Source organism: Giraffa tippelskirchi, chromosome 2 (genome assembly GCF_054371585.1).
Source record: "Giraffa tippelskirchi isolate mGirTip1 chromosome 2, T2T-mGirTip1v1.2.pri, whole genome shotgun sequence".
NCBI lineage: Eukaryota > Metazoa > Chordata > Mammalia > Artiodactyla > Giraffidae > Giraffa > Giraffa tippelskirchi.
In genome coordinates this window covers 37,065,194-37,088,219 of record NC_137276.1, presented here as the reverse complement: position 1 = coordinate 37,088,219, position 23,026 = coordinate 37,065,194, and the positions used below count along the sequence as shown (strand labels likewise).

Genomic DNA, 23,026 nt, shown 5'->3' with positions numbered 1-23,026 from the left:
AGCCATACTGAGGCTTCTACGGCTTGTTGCAGTCCCCACAGTCAGAACCAAAGGACTTAGAGATGAGTTACTGGAAAGCAATCTGAAGGGAGGAAAAGCAACACAACAGGTAGAAGTCTATGTTTAAATCCTTAGAATTTATACATGAGTCAGGACACTTGCCCCTTCTTAACAGTCCCTCTCGCCATTTCTTTTTAATTTTTTTTGACCCAACAAATGTTTGAGTTTTTGTTTTCGCTTTTTGTGTGTGTGTGCATTTTTTTTTCCTTTGAATGGGCAAGGTGGGGTGGTAGCTGAAGAGGGGAAAGGAGAAACTACTGAACACTTCACTACAAACCATACTGCCTCAAGACACAAAGCACAGATTTTCTTACAAAGCTGTCATTCTCTTCCTGCTTCCAAGACCACCATTTGCAGCTTTATTATGAAAACCCTACCTCCACGTCTATCTCCACGTACTGTTCTGTAGCATATTTGTGACCCCTGTCTCCATTGCTAGTGTAAATCCTAATATCCAGCCACACATTCATTTCCTCAGGGAATGCCAGTTAACCCCACTTAGTGTTGATAGCAGCACCGACTCAATGGACATGAATTAGACCAACTCTGGGAGAGAGTGGAGGACATGGGAACCTGGTGTGCTGCCCATGGGATTGCAAAGAGTTGGACACGACTTAGTGACTGAACAACAACACACTGTTAATCACCAATCACACTCCCAGGACTTCATTAAGTGTTATTCTTTAAAAATACATTTAAAATAGCTTCAGATGCAAATTAGGAAGATAGCAAGTCATAGTGTATATGTTGTAGTATTCAATATATACAATAGTATCTTCTACTTCTATTTTAAAAATACACTAGAAATAGGATGACTTTTCACATATCCATATGTTTAATTAGTTTTCTGGATGAACCATCTGCAGAGTAGTCCTGCAACTGTAAAGTCATCTTACAGGACATGTTTTCATCATTGTGATTGCCAGGACTTACTGAAGTTGATCCCAGCTTGGAAATTGGCATGTGTACTTTTCCAAAGTGGAAAATGAGGACTATGAAAATGTGGTCACTGAAAACTGTTTCAGAAAATCTGTTGCTCTTGCTATGATATTAAAATGGTAATTTTTAAAGGTTACGTTCACGCTACCTTAGTTTAATTATAAATTGGATATTTTGTAAAAGCTCTCTTGTCACTTGGTGTATTTTTGACTTGAAACGTATCTTTGAACACTTGTATGCTGCTAGACAAGTGGTCATTGGGTTCATTGGTTTGTCACTAGAGCCATCTCCACTCTGGTAGGTAGTAAGTAAGGTGACTCGATTGGAGGTAAAGCAAATACTCTGCATTAGTTCCCCGCCCCCATTCTGTCAACTCCTTAGACATCACTGCTTTCACTTCTCCAGAAGCGAAGATGATGTATGTTATGGCAGTACCTTTTCCTCTTTCTAACACACAAGATTGGAAGTTGCCTTTGACAGATACCCTTTGGGATGTTCTTTCAAACTTGTTTACTGGTGGAGACAACACCGATTTGCCTGTTACTTTAGGATTACTGGATTGCAGTCTTCTAAGCAAGGAAGAACCAAGTCTAATTTATGTTTAGCAAAATACTGGTTTTAGTAGAAATTTATAAGTTTGTGGAATGCAAAATATTAGGATTGAATGACTTTGAGAAATGCTTTAGAGTGTGCTTTTGAATCAATTTTTTTTTGCAATGAATGGCCTCTTGTAGTTCTCAAGTCCACTAGAAAGAGACCTGGGTCTTTGTGTTTGGAAACTGGCAAACAAAACTCTTTTCCAGTTACATCCCCACCCCTAGGGTTCTCCCTCTTGCTTACAGTTGTCAGTGATCCTGATCTATACCCACCCCACCCCCAACTACCAAGTTCCTTGCGTGCCAAGTCACTTCAGCTGTGTCCTACTCTTTGCGACCCCATGGACTGTAGCCCACCAGGCTCCTCTAAATACTGAAATGGGTCGCCCTGCCCTCCTCCAGGGGATCTTCCCTGACCCAGGGATCGAATCCACATCTCTCCTGTCTCCTGCATTGGCAGGCGGGTTCTTTACCACTAGCGCCACCTGAGAAGTCCACCAAGTTCCTTAGTGATTCTTAAATAAGGTGCAAATCAATAGGTCTTGGTCCCCACCGTGGCCCTGCGTGGGGCTGGTTTGGGAAAGATGCAGCTGAGTAGACAATTTCTTGCAGGGTGACTCATTCTCAGCACTGACCATTGCTTGTAAACCCGCCAGGGAAAACATGCCAGACATTGTTATGATGAAAACAACTGGGAGGGGCTGTTGGTGAGGAGAAGAACAGATAGAATTTGCTCAAAGCTACCGGGAACCTGGGCGGACGGGGCGGCTGTGGCACCTGCAAGGAGCGCGGGCCTGCGGGCGTGGCCTGAGGGCGTGGCCTGCGGGGGGCGTGTCGGGGGCGGCGCCGGCGGTTGGAAGGGGGTGGAGTTGCCCTTGGAGGCGGCACCGGCCCTGGGCCCGGAGGCCCGCCGCGCCCTATCGGGCCCGAGCCGAGTGGCCCCACGGAGCCGGCGCGCTCCCGCCTGAAGGGGGAGGGCAGACGGGGCGCGGGGACCGGCCAGGCCGCGGCGGGAGCTGTTTTCTCTTTCACTTTCCTTCTCTCTGAGGCCGGCGCGCTGGAGGCAAGGAACAGCGGCGGCGGCCGCGGGGTAGGTACCCGGCGGGCTGGAGAGCGGTTGAGGGGCCGGAACTCCGGCCGCCCCCGCGCTGCACGCCCAAGTTTGCGCCGAGAGCTGGAGCGGCACCCCTAGGCACCTGCCGCGGCCGACCCCGCCTGGAGCCGGGGGAGCCCCTCGGCGGCGGGGGCGGGGGTGGCCATCCCGAATCTGGGAGCTTCGAGGTCGCACGGTGCCCTCGGGGGGCGGAGAGGGCGGCGAGCGCCAGAACCCGAGAGAGGCGGCGCGTCCTCCTCGGCGCAGCCCCGGCCCGGCCCGAGCTGCGCGTCCGCCGAGCCCGGGCCCGCGCACCTGCCAGGCGGGCGGGGCGACTTGTGCTCGGACCGCCCAGGGCAGTGGCTACCGGGTTCTGCCGAGGACACGGAAAAGTTCCCTCCTGCCCCTGCCGGGTCCCTGACCGCGCTAGCTTCCTTTAACCGCCGTGGTGACGGCGATCCTAAAGCCTCTGTGGCTTACGATCCTAAAGCCTTCCTCGGTCGGGACTGTGCATGTCCTCTTTCAGAGGACTTTCTCAGACTTGGGAGCTTCGTGGCAAACCTGTGAGAAAGGCAGAGCCGTTAATCCCGGTGTGTTGAGGAGGAAGCCGAGACCCAGGCACGGGTATTTAGTGCCTTACTGAAGATCATACAGGGCCAAGGACCAGAACCCAGACCCCTTGAGCAGATAGACGATGATTACTTGCAGAACCTATTCCGTGCACACACTCAGTGGTACAGTCTGTCGATGGAAGGATGGGGCGATGCCTTTTACCTCTTCGCTTGCTTTATACTTAACCTATGAGTTAACAGCTGAAGTAGGAGGTTTTTGTTTATGGAATTAACTTAGGAAATCCCCACCTTTTTCTCATGTTATGTTTCATGTTCTCTAAGAGGACACGTTTGTTGTAAGAAACATTTAAAACTTTAACCATGTGGACAAGCCATGCTAGACATTTCTGGAGAGAAAAAAGTTTCTAAAAATGTTAATGACGTTCAGTTTTTATAGTGTGCTAGCTATATGTATATTGTCTCATTTCATCGTCCCTACTGTAGGAGACTGGCATTCTTTATTTCTTTACTTATGTATTTGACTGCACCAGGTCTTAGTTGCGTCATGCATGATCTTCAGTTGCAGGATGTGAACTCTTACTTGTGGCTTGTGGGATCTTATTCTGGGACCAAGGATGGAAACCTGGGCCCCCCTGCATTGGGAGTGCAGAGTCTTAGCCACTGGACGATTAGAGAAGTCCCATAGGAGGCTGGCATTCTTGTTTTCATTTTACAGTTTAAAAAACCCTAAGGTTTAGGTAAGTAACATTGCCCAGGTTGTACATTTACTAAATGTGACTGGTATCTATTTAACGTTTTGCAGTCTAATAGAGGAGATTAAGAATAAAGATAATTGTAAATCACATAAGAGTCAGACATGACTTAGCAACTAAACAACAACAGCAACAGAGGAGCAGAAGGACTCATTGGGTAGAGGGCATAGAACTTTCAGAATGGACTATGAAGAGAGTCATCCTTTCAGTTTGCCTGACTGTTGAACTGTGTGTTAAGATCAGCCTGTGGAGGGTCTTTTGTGACAAGCTGAGAAATTTAAACGTTTCTGTTGCAGAGCAAAGAGGAGACCCTGACATTCTTTGATAAGGGGCTCCAAATGTAATAGAATAAAACTTGGTAGAATCTAAGTTGGACTGCAGGTGGAGAGAGAATATTTGAGTAGCATGGCTGCGGGTGGAATGGAAAAGGGCATCCATTTGATTTGATTATGGCTTGATGTGGAGTACAAAATGGAAATAGGGAGCATTTTGATAGGGAGGATAATGACTTCAATTTTGAATCTTCAGTTTGTGTTGGCAGGAACTCCTAATAGAGCAGTCAAGCAGACAGTTAAAATGCATTACTGGAGAGGTAAAGATATCAAAACCCGAGTTAATAGCCTCAGGTGTCATTTGTTTAGAGGTGATAGTTGAGGCCTCAATATCAGATGAATTCGTCATTATTCTGAATTAATCCTAGCAGGTTTACAAATTAATATTACAGCGAGGGAAATGTTCTGTTCACCTCTTCACCCAATTTGGAACATGTAATGCTTGCTGCTAATATACTGGCATTAATCCAATATGAAGAATTTGACACCTCTTTCTCTCATCTTTTTAAAATTATTGTGAAAGAAGATATGGGAAAGCAGAACCACCAAAAGGAGTGATGACCAGCGATCTCATGAGAAGTCTGGATGTTAGTTCTCATGCCTCGGGACACCCAGTTGGGAACTCCGCACCAGCTCCTGGGATCAGACTTTCATCCACTTAATACCCTTTTTTGCCTGAACTACTAGAGCCAGTCCTAGCTAACTACGAATGGCTACCCAAAGGAAACATTTGGTGAAAGATTTCAATCCTTACATCACCTGCTATATCTGTAAAGGGTATCTCATCAAGCCAACTACAGTGACGGAATGCCTTCATACCTGTAAGTATTCTTTTTTTGTTATCTACCTATCGGAAATTTTCGGTTACATTTGTTCTTTTAAAACCACCACATTTTGGGGTATTTTGTTTTCTCTTGATTTTTTCTTTTAAAACAGTGAATATTCTAAGAATTAACTTTGAATTCATTTCATAATTGAACTTCTCATTGGGATACCAGTGGTATGAATTTTTTCTTGTTTCTTTTTAAAATGGTAATAGTTGACTTTTTCTGATTTTAAAATGTCCTGAAAAACTAAGAAATTACTGGTTATAGTTTTTTTTTTAATGAACTATTTTAGGTTTTTTTTTTTAAATTTTACTGAATTAATGTGTTCTGAGTTTTTTTTTTAGGATATGCATACTCTAATTCATTGTGGGTTTCTTTTAATCACTTTATTGAGATATGATTGACATAAAAAAGTTGTGAAGTGAAGTGAAAGTCACTCAGTCATGACCGACTCTTTGCAATCACATGGACTATACATTCCACGGAATTTTCTAGGCCAGAATGCTGGAGTGGGTAGCCTTTCCCTTCTCCAGAATATCTTCTCAACCCAGGGATCAAACCCAGGTCTCCTGCATTGCAGTTGGATTCTTTACCAGCTGAGCCACAAGGGAAGCCCAAGAATACTGGAGTGGGTAGCCTATCCCTTCTCCAGCAGATCTTCCTGACCTAGGAATTGAACCAGGGTCTCCTGCATTGCAGGTGGGTTCTTTACCAACTGAGCTATCAGGGAAGCCCAGGAAGACCCCACCAGGGAAATCTAAAAAAAATAGCTGTACATATTTAATGTGTATAACTTTGATGGGGTTAGACATAAGTATGCATCCATGAAACCATTACCGCATCACTGCCACAAACCTTATCCATTACCTCCAGAAGTTTTCTCTCACCTTCTTGTTTATTATTACTATTATTGTGATAAGAACACAACATAAAATCTGCACTCCTAGCACATTTTTAAGTGTATAGCATAGTATTGTTAACTGCAGGCATGAATCCTGTCCAGTAGATGTCTAGGACTTAACTCAACTTATATGACTTAAACTTCGTACCCTTTGACTAGTAATCAACAGCCTCAATACTACCTGGGAACTTGTTAGAAATGCAAATTATCAGGCCTCACCCTGGAATCACCAAAATAAAGTTAACTGTGTTTAACAAGCCTCCAGGTAATTTTGAACCATGCACAAGTTTGAGACCCACTATTCTAATATGATCATTTCTTTGGAACTGCTACCAAGTTTTTCACCAGTCCTGTCAGTAGAAGAAGAGACATTTTAATAGCCATGTAGGTCCAGGTTTCACCTGCTTTATGTGTTTTTGCCAATACAAGTTTGTTTCCCTATTTCAATGAAAGTAATTCCAGTAAGTTCTTTGGTGCCTGTTACGTACACTGAAGTAGATACTTTATGTACATGATTTCATTGTTCACCTTACAGTAACCTTGAAGCAGTTTGCAGGGGACATGGGGAGAGTGAGGGTATAGAAATTATCTTCATTTATGGGTGTGGAAGCTTAAGAGCTAAGTCACCTGCCCAATCTCACAGCTAGTAAGTAGTAGACCTGTATTCAGCTCCAAGGGCCGTCCTCTTACTGAGATAACCTGGGACATTTCTGTAATCCCCCTCTTCAGCTGTTCTTTCCTCTGCTTAACTTTTGTACTCTTATGCCAGTAATTTTCAACAGAGTTGCACAATAGAATCACCTGTTAATTGTTAAAATGGCAAATTTTATGTTATGAATATTTTACCACAGTAAAAAAAAAACATGAAATCACCTGGGAAGCTGTTTAAACATAGACTTTTTCAGAATTCCACCTGAAGAGATTGAGACTTTTTCAGAATTCCACCTGAAGAGATTGAGTGGGTGCTGTGATAAGTTCACTTTAGTTCATTCGCTCAGTCATGTCCAACTCTTTGCAACCCCATGGACTACAGCACGCCAGGCTTCCCTGTCCATCACCAACTCCCGGAGCTTGGTCAAATTCATGTCCATCGAGTCAGTGATGCCATCCAACCATCTCATCCTCTGTTGTCCCCTTTTCCTTCTGCCTTCGATCTTTCTCGGCATCAGGGTCTTTTCCACTGAGTCAGTTCTTTGCATCAGGTGGCCAAAGTATTGGGATTTCAGCTTCAGCATCAGTCCTTCCAGTGAATATTCAGAACTGATTTCCTTTAGGATTGACTGGTTTGACCTCCTTGCAGTCCACGGGACTCTCAAGAGTCTTCTCCAACACCACAGTTCAAAAGCATCAATTCTTTGGCACTCAGCTTTCTTTATGGTCCAACTCTCACATGCATACATGATGACTGGAAAACATAGCCTTGACTAGATGAACCTTTGTCGGCAGAGTAATTAATGTCTCTGCTTTTTAGTATGCTGTCTAGGTTGATCATAGCTTTTCTTCCAAGGAGCAAGCGTCTTTTAATTTCATGGCTGCAGTCACCATCTGCAGTGATTTTGGAGCCCAAGAAAATAAAGTCTGTCCCTGTTTCCACTGTTTCCCCATCTATTTGCCATAAAGTGATGGGATCAGATGCCATGGTCTTAGTTTTCTGAATGTTGAGTTTTAAGCTAGCTTTTCCCCCTCTACTCTTTCACTAGGGTCTGGGCATGTGTATACTTTTGGTTGGTATTATTATTGGCCCATGCTATTCAATTACCAGTTAACTATAAACTGTCTCAAAATGTTCACTTACTGTTGCCCTTATCATTATTTCACTTGAACAGTTAGTTATCAGTTAAACATCGTCAAACATACTTATTGAATACCTACTGTGTGCCAGGCACCATTCTAAGCACAGAGGATACAGCAGTGAACAAGGTAATCAAAAATCTCTGCTCTCAAGAAAGGGGAAAACCAGTAATAAATATATGCCATGAACAAGAACAAAGAACTGTAGAAGGACTGTAGATAGCAGAGTTGGGGTTGTTTTATTTAGTGTTGTCATGGTTTCTCTCTTTGATATCATGACATTTGAACAGAATACCTGAAGGGATTGAGCTCTGTGGATATACAGGAAGAACATTCCAGGCAGAGGGAAAAGCAAATATACAGCCTTAGAGTGCCCTTGGCAGGTTCAAGGAACAACTAATCAGTAAGAAGGCTATCGCTGCAGGTCAACTGAAAGATTATAAGACCATCAGCTAGGGTAATGAGATGTGAGATGGAGGCAGCGAAGAGTGACTGTGGATGTATTTTGGAGGAAGAACCTACTGGGTGTGGCTACTCTAGACTGGGGACTTTGTCTCACAGTTTCCCACTGTACCAAGTATGGTACCTAGACCTGGTCCATAGTCTGTTTTGTTTTGCTTCTTCTGATGCTATTAGACATTATGAGTGCATTGTTTTTATATTTGCATCTCTCTAGCAAAACCCTCCAGTTCTAGGAAGAGATTTAGTGGATGTTGGGAGTGTTTAGTGTTTAGAGGAGAGAGCACAGATTCTCCAGTCTCTACCTATATGATACAGATTTTATATCTGTTCTTCTGAAAGAACATGTTCTTTGAGACATAATGAAATCCAGGTTTAAATATTCCTTTTTTGAAGGGAAAACAAAAGATTGTAGAAGTGTAAACAGTAAGTTTATAAGCAAGGGTTATGTTTATATTTGCGGTAGCAATTTAAGGTTTAAAGGGATAGATGACCATTTAACTGCTTATGTCCTTCTAGCCTGAAGTTGCTTGGCAGTCAGCAAATCCCTTTACTGAGAGAGAATGAACATGGCAGAATTGTGATTAAAGACTCAAATGTGGCCTTTTTCATCCGCAGAAACACATAACAGTAAATAATGGAGGAGTCAGGCACTCAACTCAGTGTCTTAGGAGACCTGAGGATTCTGTAGAGTGCTAAACTTGATGCACTTCCTGGTCCTTGGATTTCTGTGTATTTTTTGGTTTGTGTTTATACTGGGGCTTTTAGGCAAAACCTTTCTCACTTGCAAAATATCTCCCTATTTGTACTGATAAAATAAATAGTACCGCAAAGCAGTGTTTCTTAATCATCGGTTGGGTGTTGATGTTGCCTGGTTTCCTTAGGTCTGAGGTGGAACCGGTGCAGTGGTACTGTGATTTGGAATCAGTACACAATAGAGAAGTAAGGTGGCCAGTGGGACAGGAGCAAAGTGAGAAGTGCAGTGTGACACTGAAGTGCCCCATAACAGTTCCCATCTTGACTTTGGTGCTTAAAAAAAAAATCTTATTAAGCTAACTTTGTACACAGACTACAATTTTATGGTACTGTAAGTTAAGACAATAATTCTTATTATGAAAACTCGAAGGATTTTGTTCTTACTATTCAAGTTTGAAATATGAAAATGAAGCTTTATTATTGGTGAGCAAAGTCACACTTGGGGCCCAGTCCCTTCAGAACTCTCTAGTCAAGTGCAGGAACAGGAATCAAATTAAGGAACGTATCAAATGAATGTGGATGCTGGTAAGCGCAATGACAGTAGTGAAACAGAAGGTTGTAATAGCAGATATGTGTCAGGATGTTGCAGCAGAATGGAAAGCCAGAGAGAGAACTGAAAAGAGTGTTTTTGGAAAATCCTTGATACAGATAAACGCAGTTCCTTTACTCTTTAAGATTACTCTACACATGCATCTTGACTCTCGCTCTCTCTCCTGCTCAAATCAGGTTATTGTCCCCCCACTCCCCGCCCCCCGCCCCCATTCTCCCAGTAAGCGGTTCTAGAGCTGACAGTGCCTGGCTCTCCTGTGGATGTAGAGACAAGGGTAAAGATGACAGCAGACTGACTGAGGCACCCCATGGTGTTCTTAGCACTCAGCTCTATGGAGGACAGAGAAAAGGGGTAAGCCAGTCAGAGAGAGGGGAGCGGGAGGGGCAGATGGCAGCTCCTGACAAGGAGTTGCACGGGAAAAAAAAAAGAGGCTTACAAAAGCCTCATCTTTAAGTGGGCTCCTACCTCACCTACTAACACCCAGCTCCCTTTAGCAGGTCAAGGACATGTGATAAAAAGGTATAAAATTTTAGAATGAGGTAAAAATTTTAAATACAGATAAGTTTTCTCCTTAAATGTGATCACTTAATGCTAGATGAACTAAATCCACATTAACTGTGGTTACATGTCTATGTCTATAGGGTAATTTTGGGGCTTCCCAGGTGGTTCAGTGGGTAAAGAATCTGCCTGCAATGCAGGAGACACACATTCTATCCCTGGGTCAGGAAGATCCCCTGGAAGAGGGCATGGCAACCCCCTCCAGTATTCTTGCCGGGAGAATCCCATGGACAGAGGAAGCTGGCGGGCTGCGGTCCATGGGGTCACAGCGAGTGGGCCATGACTGAGCAACTGAGCATGCACACATGAGGTGATTTTAACAACCTGACAAACCTAAGGAAATAAACTTGTTCACACAAATAATTATTGAATTCTTTAATAATCAGATGTCAGGCACTTGCTAACTGGTAGAGTGATGAATAAAATAAATTTGGAGCTTGAACTCTGTTAAGCAAAGCTCATAAGCTAAGAAGAAATTTCTACAGGTGTGTTTGGATCTATCTACCCCGTTTCTGTGGAAACTCGCCTCCTCTGAGACTCAACTGCCTATGCTGATGTCTCCCAAATCTTTATTGCAAGCATAGTCCTGAGCTTCAGAATCCCACTGGATGTCCACTTGGATGTCCTGAAGTGGCCTAGAACTTAACTTACCTGAAAGTGAATGGATGGAATGCCAGCATTCAATTGTCCAAGGAAGAAATATGCTTCATGCTTAACTCTCTTTACCCTCACCTAGCTCAGCTGGTAAAGAATCTGCCTGCAATGCAGGAGACCCCCGTTTGATTCCTGGGTCAGGAACATCTGCTGGAGAAGGAATAGGCTACTTGCTCCAGTATTCTTGGGCTTCCCTGGTGGCTCAGATGGTAAAGAATCTGCCTGCAGTACAGGAGTCCTGGGTTCCATCCCTGGGTTGGGAAGATCCCCTGGAGGAGGGTATGGCAACCCAATCCAGTATTCTTGCCTGAAGTATCCCCATGGACCAAGGAGCCTGGTGGGCTGCAGTCCATGGGGTTGCAGAGTCAGACATGACTGAACGACTAAGCACAGCACAATACGTGGGCAGAGTTCTGTCTGATCTCACTCTGTGATCTCCCAAAGATCTATCCCTTCAGTCTGATCCCCCACGACCTTTTTGCTCAGGCCATCATTCCTTCTCACTGGAGTTCCTGCAGCCTACTCCTAACGTGTGTTCGTGGTGATCATTTATAAGGACTTTGCTGTCTTCATCATTCACTCTTCAGCCAACCCAGAATTTCCTTAAGGTACCCTACTGCCCTCAGGATAAATTAGATCCATTTAGCTGTGACTGATTTCTGCCCTTCCCAACCAGAACATGCACACATATGCATACACGTGGTTCAACTGCTTGCTCTGCTTGGAACATCTCCTGTATTCCTGGCTAGTAGTTCCCCATTCTTTAAAACCATCTACTCTAAGATATGCCATCTCTCTCTCCCACAGGTGGGTTTAGATTAAGTGTGTCCTTAGTACCTGGTACTTGAGTGCTCAAGAGAAGCTTAAATGAATAAATAAATGGTCAGTCAGTTGATTATTTTATTGTCTGCTTTTCCTTTCAAAAATTCAAATGCAGTGGTAGGTAGCTTGAAAGGCATGTAGAGAGTGTGGGTTAGGAATTACGAATTTTGAAAAGCTGTCTCCTAAAATATAGGTGGGAGCTTTGTGGGTCATGGGTAGGGATAGGGCATGGCAGAGGGAGAGAAGCAGGATTGGGGAGTCAAGACTGGTGGTTCTAAATTAAGAGATGCTCTGTCTCTTGCTCCAGGGTCCTGAGAAATTTTTTGAGGTTGCTGACAGTGTATTTGCTGCTGGTTGTATAGGTTGTTGACTTAAAATGAAAGACTTTTCACTTAAACTAAGAACAAAGGAGCTTTGTTCCAGCAGCTAAAATGTGCATAACACAGTGCATTGGTTCTTAACTCCTTTGTGGTTCGAGGCCTCTTTAAGCATCTGACAATTCTTTCCTCTGAAAAAAGGGAAGGTTTTAGACAGAATTCTGTGGTACACGAAAAGAAAGCTTTCTTCTTTCTGCCCTTCAGAGATTATGGCAGTAATCCCTTAACTAAGATGAATTCTTTGGAAAAACATTGTAGTACTTAGTTTTTAACTTAAGTAAAGAAGGTTTAATCGATAATTAAATACAGATGTGACAGTTAAGGGACTTAGTAATTTTATATAGTAATGTGTAAGAATGAAATAATAAGATGGTAAACTTGAAGTGCTACCATCATTTATTGTTTTCTGAACAAGTATCACAAATATACATGTATTAAAGTACAGAGAACTCTTGATATGTTAATACTCAATGTTTAAAAATCTTATGCCACATATACTTGCTGTTCAAAATATGGTCTCCAACCAGCAGCATCATCACTGGGGAATTTGTTAGGAGTGCATGTTCTAGGGCCCACCTATACAGCTGCTGGATCTGAGTCTCTGGGGGAGAGGGCTGAGAACTGTGTAATAACAAGCCCTTCAGGTGATTCTGTGGTGCACTAAAGTCTGAAAAGCATACTTTGGACCAGACGTTAATAATACAAGCATCTCTAGAAGTAGGCACTTTGTTCAGTTCAGTTCAGTCGCTCAGTCATCGCAGCACACCAGGCCTCCCTGTCCGTCACTAACCCCCGGAGTCTACCCAACCTCATGTCCATTGAGTCGGTGATGCCATCCAGCCATCTCATCCTCTGTTGTCCCCTTCTCCTCCTGCCCCCAATCCTTCCCAGCATGAGGGTCTTTTCCAATGAGTCAGCTCTTCGCATGAGGTGGCCAAAGTATTGGAGTTTCAGCTTCAACATCAGTCCTTCCAATGAACACCCAGGACTGATCTCCTTTAGGATGGACTGGCTGGATCTCCTTGCAGTCCAAAAGACTCTCAAGAGTCTTCTCCAACACCACAGTTCAAAAGCATCAATTCTTTGGCGCTCAGCTTTCTTCACCATCCAACTCTCACATCCATACATGACCACTGGAAAAACCATAGCCTTGACTAGACGGACCTTTGTTGGCAGCGTAATGTCTCTGCTTTTAAATATGCTATCTAGGTTGGTCATAACTTTCTTTCCAAGGAGTAAGTGTCTTTTAATTTCATGGCTGCAATCACTATCTGCAGTGATTTTGGAGCCCCAAAAAATAAAGTCTGACACTGTTTCCCCATCTATTTGCCATGAAGTGACAGGACCAGATGCCATGATCTTAGTTTTCTGAATGTTGAGCTTTAAGCCAACTTTTTCACTCTCCTCTTTCACTTTCATCAAGAGGCTCTTTAGTTCTTTGCTTTCTGCCATAAGGGTGGTGTCATCTGGATATCTAAGGTTATTGATATTTCTCCTGGCAATCTTGATTCCAGCTTGTGCTTCTTCCAGCCCAGCATTTCTCATGATGTGCTCTGCATATAAGTTAAATAAGCAGAGTGACAATATACAGCCTTGACGTACTCCTTTTCCTGTTTGGAACCAGTCTGTTGTTCCACGTCCAGTTCTAACTGTTGCTTCCTGACCTGCATGCAGGTTTCTCAAGAGACAGGTCAGGTGGTCTGGTATTCCCATCTCTTCAAGAATTTTCCACAGTTTATTGTGATCCACACAGCCAAAGGCTTTGGCACTTGGTTTATCTTTTGCTGAAGAGAAGTAATAACAGGCACTTTGTACTTTTAATCATATAGTAATTGGAGTGAATGCTAATAAAATTAAAACAGTGGCTGTTATTTATTGAATGTCATATTGAGGGTCATGGGCTTTTACATGCATTACCTTATGTAATCTTCCCAAGAACCCTTCTAGTTAGGTGGTGTTAAATCAGTCAGCAAATGTTTATTAGCACCTACGTTGTGCCATTCATTACTCTGGACAGTGGAAAGACAGCAGTAAACAAGACAGATATAGTCTGTCCTCTTAGAATTTATGTTTCAATAGAAAAGGCAGACAAAAAGCAAGCGAATGATAAAATTTTAGATTGCATGTATGACACATGCTGTGAAGAAAAGTAAAACAGAGTAAGGTCTTGCTTGGAAGTTACTGTTTGAGCAGAGATTGTAAATAATAGGAAGGAGCGGGTTATGAAGAGGTTTGAGGGAAGAGTATTTCAGATTCTTATGCCAGTGTTTTTCCCAAAGACAAGACTCAGAAAGCTTAAGTAACACAGCTAATAAGGGCTGGAGCTAGGTTTTGAGACTCAAATATCTGACTCCAGGTACATCTTCATAATAAATTAGGATATTTGCTAATTTTCTTCTTCTTTCTGGTAGTTTACATTTTCTATAATTTCTTTAAGCAGCATGTGAATTTTAAAAATGTGTATAGGAAGTCTCTTCTAACTGTATTTCCATGACTGTATACCTGTCATTATGTACCCAATCAGGATCTGAATGTATTAATAATTCTGAATGATAGTCTTTAAAATGAAGAGATATAAATTGAACTTTCCAATACTGTATTCTCTATAAAATTGGATTTTGAGTCAAGACTTGTTTTTACAGTAATAATCAAAAGCCTAAATAGAAGTTGTACTTAAAGTTTCAGTAAGTGCAAATACAGTGATCTAGGGTTGTAGTAGAGATGAAGTCACCGGTAACATTGATGTTACATGTTTCAAACAGTATTTTGGCAGCAACTAGTTATTCATGAAGGTGATTATAGTGTTCATTTTGATGATTCTTTTAAAATAGGAAACAATAATTATAGGCCTCAAACAATCTAGGTGTCATCTATCATTAGTAATAATGTTAAGAATCATATCAGATGTATGGTTCTCTTTGCTGTTGAAACTATGTGTTAGATAGTAAAGAATGAACAGTTGAGCAGAGATTCATAGTGAACACTAAAAGACAAAACTAGGGGTTAACAAATAAATGAAATTGTCTTCCTTATTGGTTTGTAAGCATAAATTATATATAGGTCTGGATGAGTTGGAATTGATACCAATGATGGATTGAGGAAAAAAATATGTAATCTAAAAACCAGAAGTATTCAGAGTTAGAAATTGTGGTCAACGTGCAGGTATGTTTAAGCATGCAGCACAAAGGTTGAATATAAACATTATGAACAGTAGAATGCAGCCAGTGTAGAAGAGACCGAAGATCATTTCCATTTGGATACTCTGAAGATGTATCATAACTACTGGTGTTTTATAACATATTAGTTTTTACCAGACTAGTGTATTACTATATATCAGAAATTCAAGAACCAGTGAACAAAGCTATATTCTCTCAGAATACTCAACCACTGGCATATCTTTACTCAGTTAGTAGAAAATCATTTTATTTTAGAAAACTGTTTAGCTTATATTGAGTTAGCACATGTATTTTAATGTTTTTAATTTATTTATTTTTTGATGTTTTGGGTCTTTTCTTCTGTTTGGGGTTTTCTTCTTTTGGGTCTTTGAGAGAAAAGCACAGGCTTTTCTCTCATTGTCTTGAGCAAGAGCTACTCTCTAGTTGAGGTACGTGAGCTTCTCATTGCAGTGGCTTCTCTTGTTGTGGAGCATGGGCTCTAGGCACTCGGGCTTTAGTAGTTGTGGCTCATGGGCCCAGTAGCTGCAGCTTGTGGGCTCTAGAACACAGAGTCAGTAATCATAGCACACTGGCTTAGTTGCTCTGTGGTATGTAGAATCTTCCCGGACCAGGGATCAAACCCGTGTCTCCAGCACTGGCAGGCAGATTCTTTGCCACGGAGCCACTAGGGAAGCCTTTAACTCATTTTAATTGTCAAAAGAATTAACTAGTGAACTCAGAATCTCTTCCCTTGCTTTAGTTGAAAATGTAGGCTTATTTCTGACTTGACTCTGTAGTACACTTGTAGGTACTAAAATCATGACTCCTTTTGCTATTCCTGACTTTTGTGTCCTCAGTTGTTCCACAGATATTTACTGAGCACCTCCCTCCTGCTCCAGGTACAGTACAAGCCTGGGCACGTGAGAAACAGCAGGCAACACAGTAGGCAGTAAGTCAGAGTGTACATTAGCAGATGATAAATGTTACAGAAACAGGGAAATTCAAGCTGGGTACAGGTAACTAACTGGGTGGTCAGTGAGAAGGTATGACCACTTAAGTCTGTGAGGGGAGGCCTCATTAAGAAGGTGGTAGTTGAACAGATTTAAGGAGGTAAAGGAGTTAGCCTATCAGATACTTGATTCCAGCCCACTGGGAGCTGAATACATGAATCTGGAGATGATCAGAATTTAGATCATATTTAATCAGTGAGAATGCCAAGAGAGGGAGTGTAGAGAAGGAAAGATGACCAAAGACTAAGCCCTGGAACCAAAAAAGAGGAGACAGCGAGGTAGGAGGAAAATAGAGTGTGGAATCCTGGAGGCAAAGCACACACAACATCCAGGAGTAGAGAGCAGCCAAGTTAGCCTTGTGGGGTAGCATGGATCAAGGAGAGATGGCTAGGCTGGACAGCGCAGACACATGGATAAGCTCTCTGAGCACTTGGAGTTCAGTCCTCAGAGCAGAAGTCTGGGTGGGTGTGAGAGAATACTGGAGTGGGTAGCCTTTCCCTTCTCCAGGGGATCTTCCCAACCCAGGAGACGAACCAGGGTCTCGTGCATTGCAGGCGGACTTCTTTACCAACTGAGCTATAGATGTTGGTGAAGAGCATATGGAATCAGGGTGTTGAGTGTGACCACCTGGCAGATGAAGGACCCACTTTTGAGGGTCATGGTCATGAATTTAGGGTGAAAGACCAGTCAGCATGGTACGTGTTTTTCTCCCACAGTGCTGAGCTGTAATCTTGTAGAGCAGAGTATGTCGAGTTGGATATAGCCCAGGGTGACAGCTTACCTGATCAAGTATGACAAAAGAAGAGCTGTAGTAGAGCGGAGCCATCCAGAGTCTGTGTGTGGAAGTGATTATTCTGGTCGGCCATGGAATTCATACCGATCAGGAGGGGAACGAGGGCGTAGTGGTCCTCACCCTGCCAGTCCCACTTGACTCCCTAAGTCTGTCTGTAGAAGGCCTTCCTGGACTTTGTGGTCTCCTGGGCTGCTTGGTCTCGGATTCTCCTACTGTTAGGAGCCCCAAGACTCTGCTAGCCTTGCTCAGCAGGCTCTGCCTTGCTGTCTGTCCCTCTGTCCCAGAAAAGCAAGAGTAAAGCAGTCTCCTTGATAGAAAGGAATGCTGTCCTTTGTGTTCTGCATGAAATTGTAACTCATGTAGGCCTTTGAAAGAACTGTGCTGTGTAAGAGAAGTAAAGATGTTCATCAGTCCCTTTATGAGTAAAACTAGGAGATCCTGTCTCATGGAAGCAAATTACAGCTGTTCTGGAAATCTTTAATGTCAGTTTCACATGTAAATATGTATCAAAAGCAGCAAACTGATGTCTCTTCTCTTTGCCAATGACCACAGTTTACTTACAAACTGTTAGCAGATAACAGACACATTTTTCAAAGGGAAACTGTGTCAAATGAGTGTTATCAAGAATGGCACATAAAGATAGTGATGTGCTTCAGGAAGTAAGAAAAAATATACTTCATGTTGAGAGATAAAACCAACACATTCAGATGATTTTAACAAAGTCAGCATTTTATCTCTTTTAATAAACAGAGGATTACTAATGAATGACATGACCAAGGACATGAGAGAAAAGACTGTTACTGTTTTGTTATCCATGATAGTAGAATTGGTGCTCAAAAAGAGAAATTGCTGTAGATCACTGTGTCATCAGGGCTACTCTTGTGGCTCAGCTGGTAAAGAACCTGCCCACAAAGCGAGAGACCTGGGTTTGATCCGTGGGTTGGGAAGATCCCCTGGAGAAGGGAAAAGCTACCACTCAAGTATTCTGGCCTGGAGAACTCCATGGACTGTATAGTCCATGGGGTCGCAAAGAGTCAGACACGATTGAGCCACTTTCACTTTCACTGTGTCATCAAAGCTAGGAAGCTAGTTTTCTGTGAGAGATGTGGGTGGACCATACATGTGAGATAGCAACAACGAATGGGCCTTGTACCTGTTGTGATGAACCTGCCCCCCTCAAGAACTTGAAAATTAAAGTGTGGAATAGCCTTTTAATAGTTGAACTGTTGGAGTCAACTTAGATATAGTGCTTCTGAGCTGGTATATGGAAAGCGATCAGGAAGAGATACAACGAGGTTTCTCCTATACCCAGGAGGCTATGCTGGAATTGTATTAAACATATTAAGGGAGGAGTGTAGAATGCAGAAGTGTTGATCAGTCTTGGATCCTCAACCCCAGAAAAAGTATTATATGTGCAAAGCTAGGCAGTTCCCATTTAGGTGATGCAGTGTGTCATCAATTTGATACTTGAGTTGCGAGACTATCTCTAGGGTGAATATGGCTGCAGAGGGTTAATACCAGTACATGATAGACATTTCAAGTTCCATTAGCAAGATCATCTGTTATTTAAGATAGATGTGTCAAACTAATCATGGTCTGATGCCATTCAATATTCGATTACAGATGTCTTTTTGTTAGGATTTTATGCTTATCCAGCAAGCTGACTTATTGTGATAGCTCACATTTATTAAATAGAAGTTACCAGTTACTCATTTACACATTTTATGTATATTAGCTCATTTAATCTTCATAAGAGCCATGTGAGATAGATAGCCTTGTTATTCCCCTGTACAGAGACACATAGAGTAATTTGCCTAATGGCAGAACCAGGATTCAGATTGAGCTGTCTGCCTCAAGATTGTCTTTTACCTGCTAGAACCGCTGTGCTGTACTACCTGAGCTTCTCCTGTAAACCTGCCCTCTAGGGAGACAACACATTAATCCCATATTCTTGTGGTTAGTTTTGTCCTCTGTCAAAATGATTTCCTGATGGTGAATAACAAAGTGCCTTCTGGTTGTGACTTGGCAGAGGACCAGCTCCTGGACTGGGCAGCCTCACTGAGGCATTCACCAGTAAGTATTTGGTGGCTAGGATTTCCCAGTTGTCTTCTGGCTGCCTCAGTAAGAGAGATTTGCAGAGTTGGAATCCTGGTGCCAATCCCACAGAGATTTTGATTTAATTGGTCTGGGATGAGGCCCCTGAATCTGTTCTTTAAAAGAAAAAAAAACTCACTGGTGATTGTGGTGCCCATCAAAATTTGAAAACTACTGCTTCAGAAGACATATGACTCTTTGTAAACTTGTTTAACAACCTAGTTCAAATCTAAGACGCAGCAAAAGGAACAATTTCACTTAGTAAGCTTTGGCAGAAGTTTAATGAGGGTTGTGATGAGCTAAATATAAAGATCAGTTAAAAATATGAAATCTTGGTGCCCGGGACCAAATGGTATATTGGCTTTAAGATGTGCCGCGGAGTGGTTTGGGTTTTAGGCCTTGAGCTGGACATCCAGGCTGGGGGTAGATGCCCTGTCTGCTGCACAGCTGGGCACATGTGAGCAGCCTGCTCAGGCTCTCCAGCACTGCATTCCTCCTTTGCCAGAGGGGGATGGTAGCTCCATACTGTAATCCATACAAAGCCCTGAGCCCAGAACCTACCATTTGGTTAGTGTTCAGTAAACGCTAGCACTAGTTGCCAATTAAGTGTTTTTCCAACTGGAGATATCTTTGGAGAGCCTAACTCCCTTTCTGACCAAGTGATTCTGCTTGCTCCAGGATGTCTCTGTAGTGTGGCTGCTGAGAGTGAAGACTTTATTTGGTCTCCACACACAGTCTTAACAACAGACTGGGACCTTTATAAACATTATTCTTGAACCACCTGAGTTAACCAGTATAGCAGTTGAGCAATTAGCTTAGTATTAAATCTTTAAGATAATTTTAAAATGTTTTTCAGCTAGTATAAACTAGGAATCAAAGGTCAGTTTTACAGTGATTTTTTTAAAGCATCTGAGCGAAAACAAATTCTCATTTTACTTTTTTCAGTTTCACTGAACTTCTGGCCTGGATTTTCTCAGGTTCTAATTTGTGTAAGGTTGTGGTTTATTAACGACTTTTAAAAGCGTATGGGAGATGTATTTCTAGAGTTTCTTGGGATTTTCTTTTAAGGACTATATAAGATACTAAAGGAGTTCAAATTCTCCTTTTGGACATATTTAAGGCTCCCAAATTAAGGGATCAGGCTTTCTTTTTCTGTATACTTTAGATCTGTAGATATAAAATTAGAAGAGAATGTAGCATATAGGCATGCACTGAGTAAGAAAACGGGCTCTTGATTCAAGTCCTGGCTTTCACTACTTATTGACTCCATGATATTTGGCAAATTTCTAAACTTCTCTATTCAGGTCTTCTTCTGTAAGAGGCCTGATAATATTACCTAATTAATGGGGTTGTAATGAATATTAAATTATGTCAACTATAAGTTGAAGCACTTGAGAGTGTTGCCTGTTGTTATTGCTCAATCCCTAAGTCGTGTCTATCTCTTTGCTGCCCCATGGACTGTGTAGCGTGCCAGGCTCCTCTATCCTCCTCTGTCTCCTGGAGTTTGCTCAAATTCATGTCCGTTGAGTCAGTGATGCTATCTGACCATCTCATCCTCTGCCACCCGTTTCTCCTTTCACCTTCAATCTTTCCCAGCATTAGAGCCTTTTCCAATGAGTTGGCTCTTCGCATCAGGTGGCCAGTGTTGGAGCTTCAGCAACAGTCCTTCCAAGGAATATTCAGGGTTGATTTCCTTTAGGATTGACTGGTTTTCTTCTTGCAGTCCAAGGGATTCTCAAGAGTCTTTTCCAGCACAATTCAAAAGCATCAGAAGGTGCCTGTTGCATAAACCTTTTAAGTGTTGCTGATTTTGATGAAAATGATGACATCCACCCAAATCATCTGAACATAAAAGAAAACTAGAATAAAAATATTTCAGCATCTTAAATTTTTCTTGTAAACTATTTGGGAAAAATTTTTAATTAAAAATAATTATGGGCCTTAGCCTATGGAAGAAAAATTTAATTCTTTTAATGTAATACTTCATGTAGTAAGGTTAATTCCTGTGTCCTATGGGATGGCTTATCTGTCATGTTTACTTGGTAGTCAGATGTAGCAGAGAAGCTGAAGATGTTTTTTCGGGGCGAGGGGTTGTATTTCTACATTACATTCTTTTCCTTTGTTAAGTTAAGAAAATGTTTTTAATCTGACAGAATTTGTGATTCCCTATCAGCAAACCTGGACTCAAGTCTCTGTGCTGCCATTCGTCAGGGAAGGCAGGTTACCTGGCGCATAAGAACCTCTTCTCCTTTCTCTGCGAAAGTAGAGTAAGATACTGCATCTCACACGTTTGTGTGAGAAATAAAGCTGCCTCCTAATGGGGCTTTCTACTCCCTCTGTTCTGCACAGTAGAAATAAAATGTGAGCCACCTGTGTAATTTTAAATTTTCTAGTAGCCACATTAAATAAAAGAAATGAAATTAGTTTTATTATATTTTATTTAATCTAGTATGCCTAAAATATTATCACTCCAGCATGTAATTAATATGAAAATTATTAATAAGATTATTCTTTTCATTCTCAGTCTTTGAGATCTGGTGTGTAATTTATACTTACAGCACATCTCAACTTGAACGAGCAACATTTCAAGTGCTCAGGAGCCACATGCTGCTAGTGGCTATCGGTCCAGATCTGGAATACAGATTAGTGGTCCCATCCCTGAGCACCTTGAGGCTGCCTTGGCCTCAGCAGCTTTATTCTTGAAACTGTGTGCACCTCTGGACAAATGAGCCTGACATTTCTTTCTGCATCAACCTGGATTAGTATCTTTGTCCCTGGGAGGACAGGCTCCTGACCTTAACCTTGTAGCTGACCCACATGAGGACTTGCTCTGGGTATGTCACGTGCCTCTCTGTTTGGCCAAGGGCCAGAGACAACCAGGCATTCCCAAGAATGATAAACCTTTTGAACCACAACAATCAGAGCTCCAGGGCAGGAGCTGAAGTTCAGGACAGGATCAGGCTTCCTAATACCCTTCATTCTTGCCTCTTATCTGTCCTATTTGCCTTCTTTCCCACATTTTAGAGATTTATCTGGTGTCCCTAGGAAAACAGCAAATACCAGCAGTCTGCTAAAGAATTCAGCTTTTCCTGCCTCTGCCTCAGTATTGATTAGCAAAGTAGCCCTTCCTTCCCAAACATTAACTTTTAAAAAAGACATTCAGAATGTTTTGGAGGCCAGGAAATTTGGAGAACAGAAATATTCACATCTAAACTTTTTTTATTTTAGGGTTTTGTATTACTGTTTTTCATCCAAATTTGGGGAGAAATGTGGTAAAGGAGTGTTACCCTAATAGCTGTATGTAATGGTAAAAGAGATGGAGAGAATAGGGCACCCAGGTGTACTCATCCAGCAAAAAAAATCTGCTCAGATGTCACCTTCTTAGGAAGTCCTACCCTGATCACTCTTATCTAAAATAGCCCCTAGTCTGCAGCACTCTCTTGCTACCATTTTTGTCTGTTTTGTAGATATCACTTATTACTAACTAAAATTCTTTGACTTCCCAAATAGAATATAAGCTCCGTAGAAGTATGGACTTTGTTCTGTTTATCCCTGCATCCCACAACTCCTAGTATAATGCTTGGCTGTTGCAAGTGAAAAGTGAAAGTGTTAGTCTCTCAGTCATGTCCAACTCTTTGCAACCCCATGGACTGTAGCATACCAGGCTCCTCTGTCCATGGCATTTTCCGGCAAGAATACTGCAGTGGGTTGCCATTTCCTTCTCCAGGGGAGCTTCCCAACTCAGGGATCGAACCCAGGTCTCCTGCATTACAGGTAGACTCTACCTTCTCAGCCACCAGGGAAGCTGGCTGTTGAATCAATGAATAAATAAGTGAAAGGAAATACTGTATGTACGGATAATTTTAAAATTAGTTTCCTAGGAGAAGTCTACTCTGACCATTGTGTGATAAGTTTGAATTTTCAGACCTGATCTC

General features: G+C 42.2%; 1 protein-coding gene and 1 long non-coding RNA gene across 47 annotated transcripts in view; one reads left to right on the top strand and one right to left on the bottom strand.

The window, feature by feature from the left end:
- The window catches only part of LOC145531824 (uncharacterized), a 120,801-nt gene that overhangs the window by 725 nt on the left and 97,050 nt on the right, over positions 1 to 23,026 (bottom strand). The gene's annotated exons all lie outside the window — the stretch shown is intronic.
- The window catches only part of PCGF5 (polycomb group ring finger 5), a 113,571-nt gene that overhangs the window by 57,143 nt on the left and 33,402 nt on the right, over positions 1 to 23,026 (top strand). For 9 of the 45 annotated variants that reach the window (XR_014072760.1, XR_014072755.1, XR_014072774.1 and 6 more), the window contains exons 1-2: positions 2,467 to 2,685; positions 4,871 to 5,165. Coding sequence is in view for 23 of the 45 variants with exons in the window: in XM_081555318.1 (XP_081411444.1) it covers positions 5,054 to 5,165 (112 nt within the window). In the remaining 22 variants the exon portion in view is untranslated. Of the gene's footprint in view, positions 110 to 2,466; positions 3,313 to 3,819; positions 3,998 to 4,867; positions 5,166 to 23,026 lie in introns of those variants that run through there. The other 36 variants (XR_014072776.1, XR_014072750.1, XR_014072731.1 and 33 more) reach the window with 8 other exon arrangements.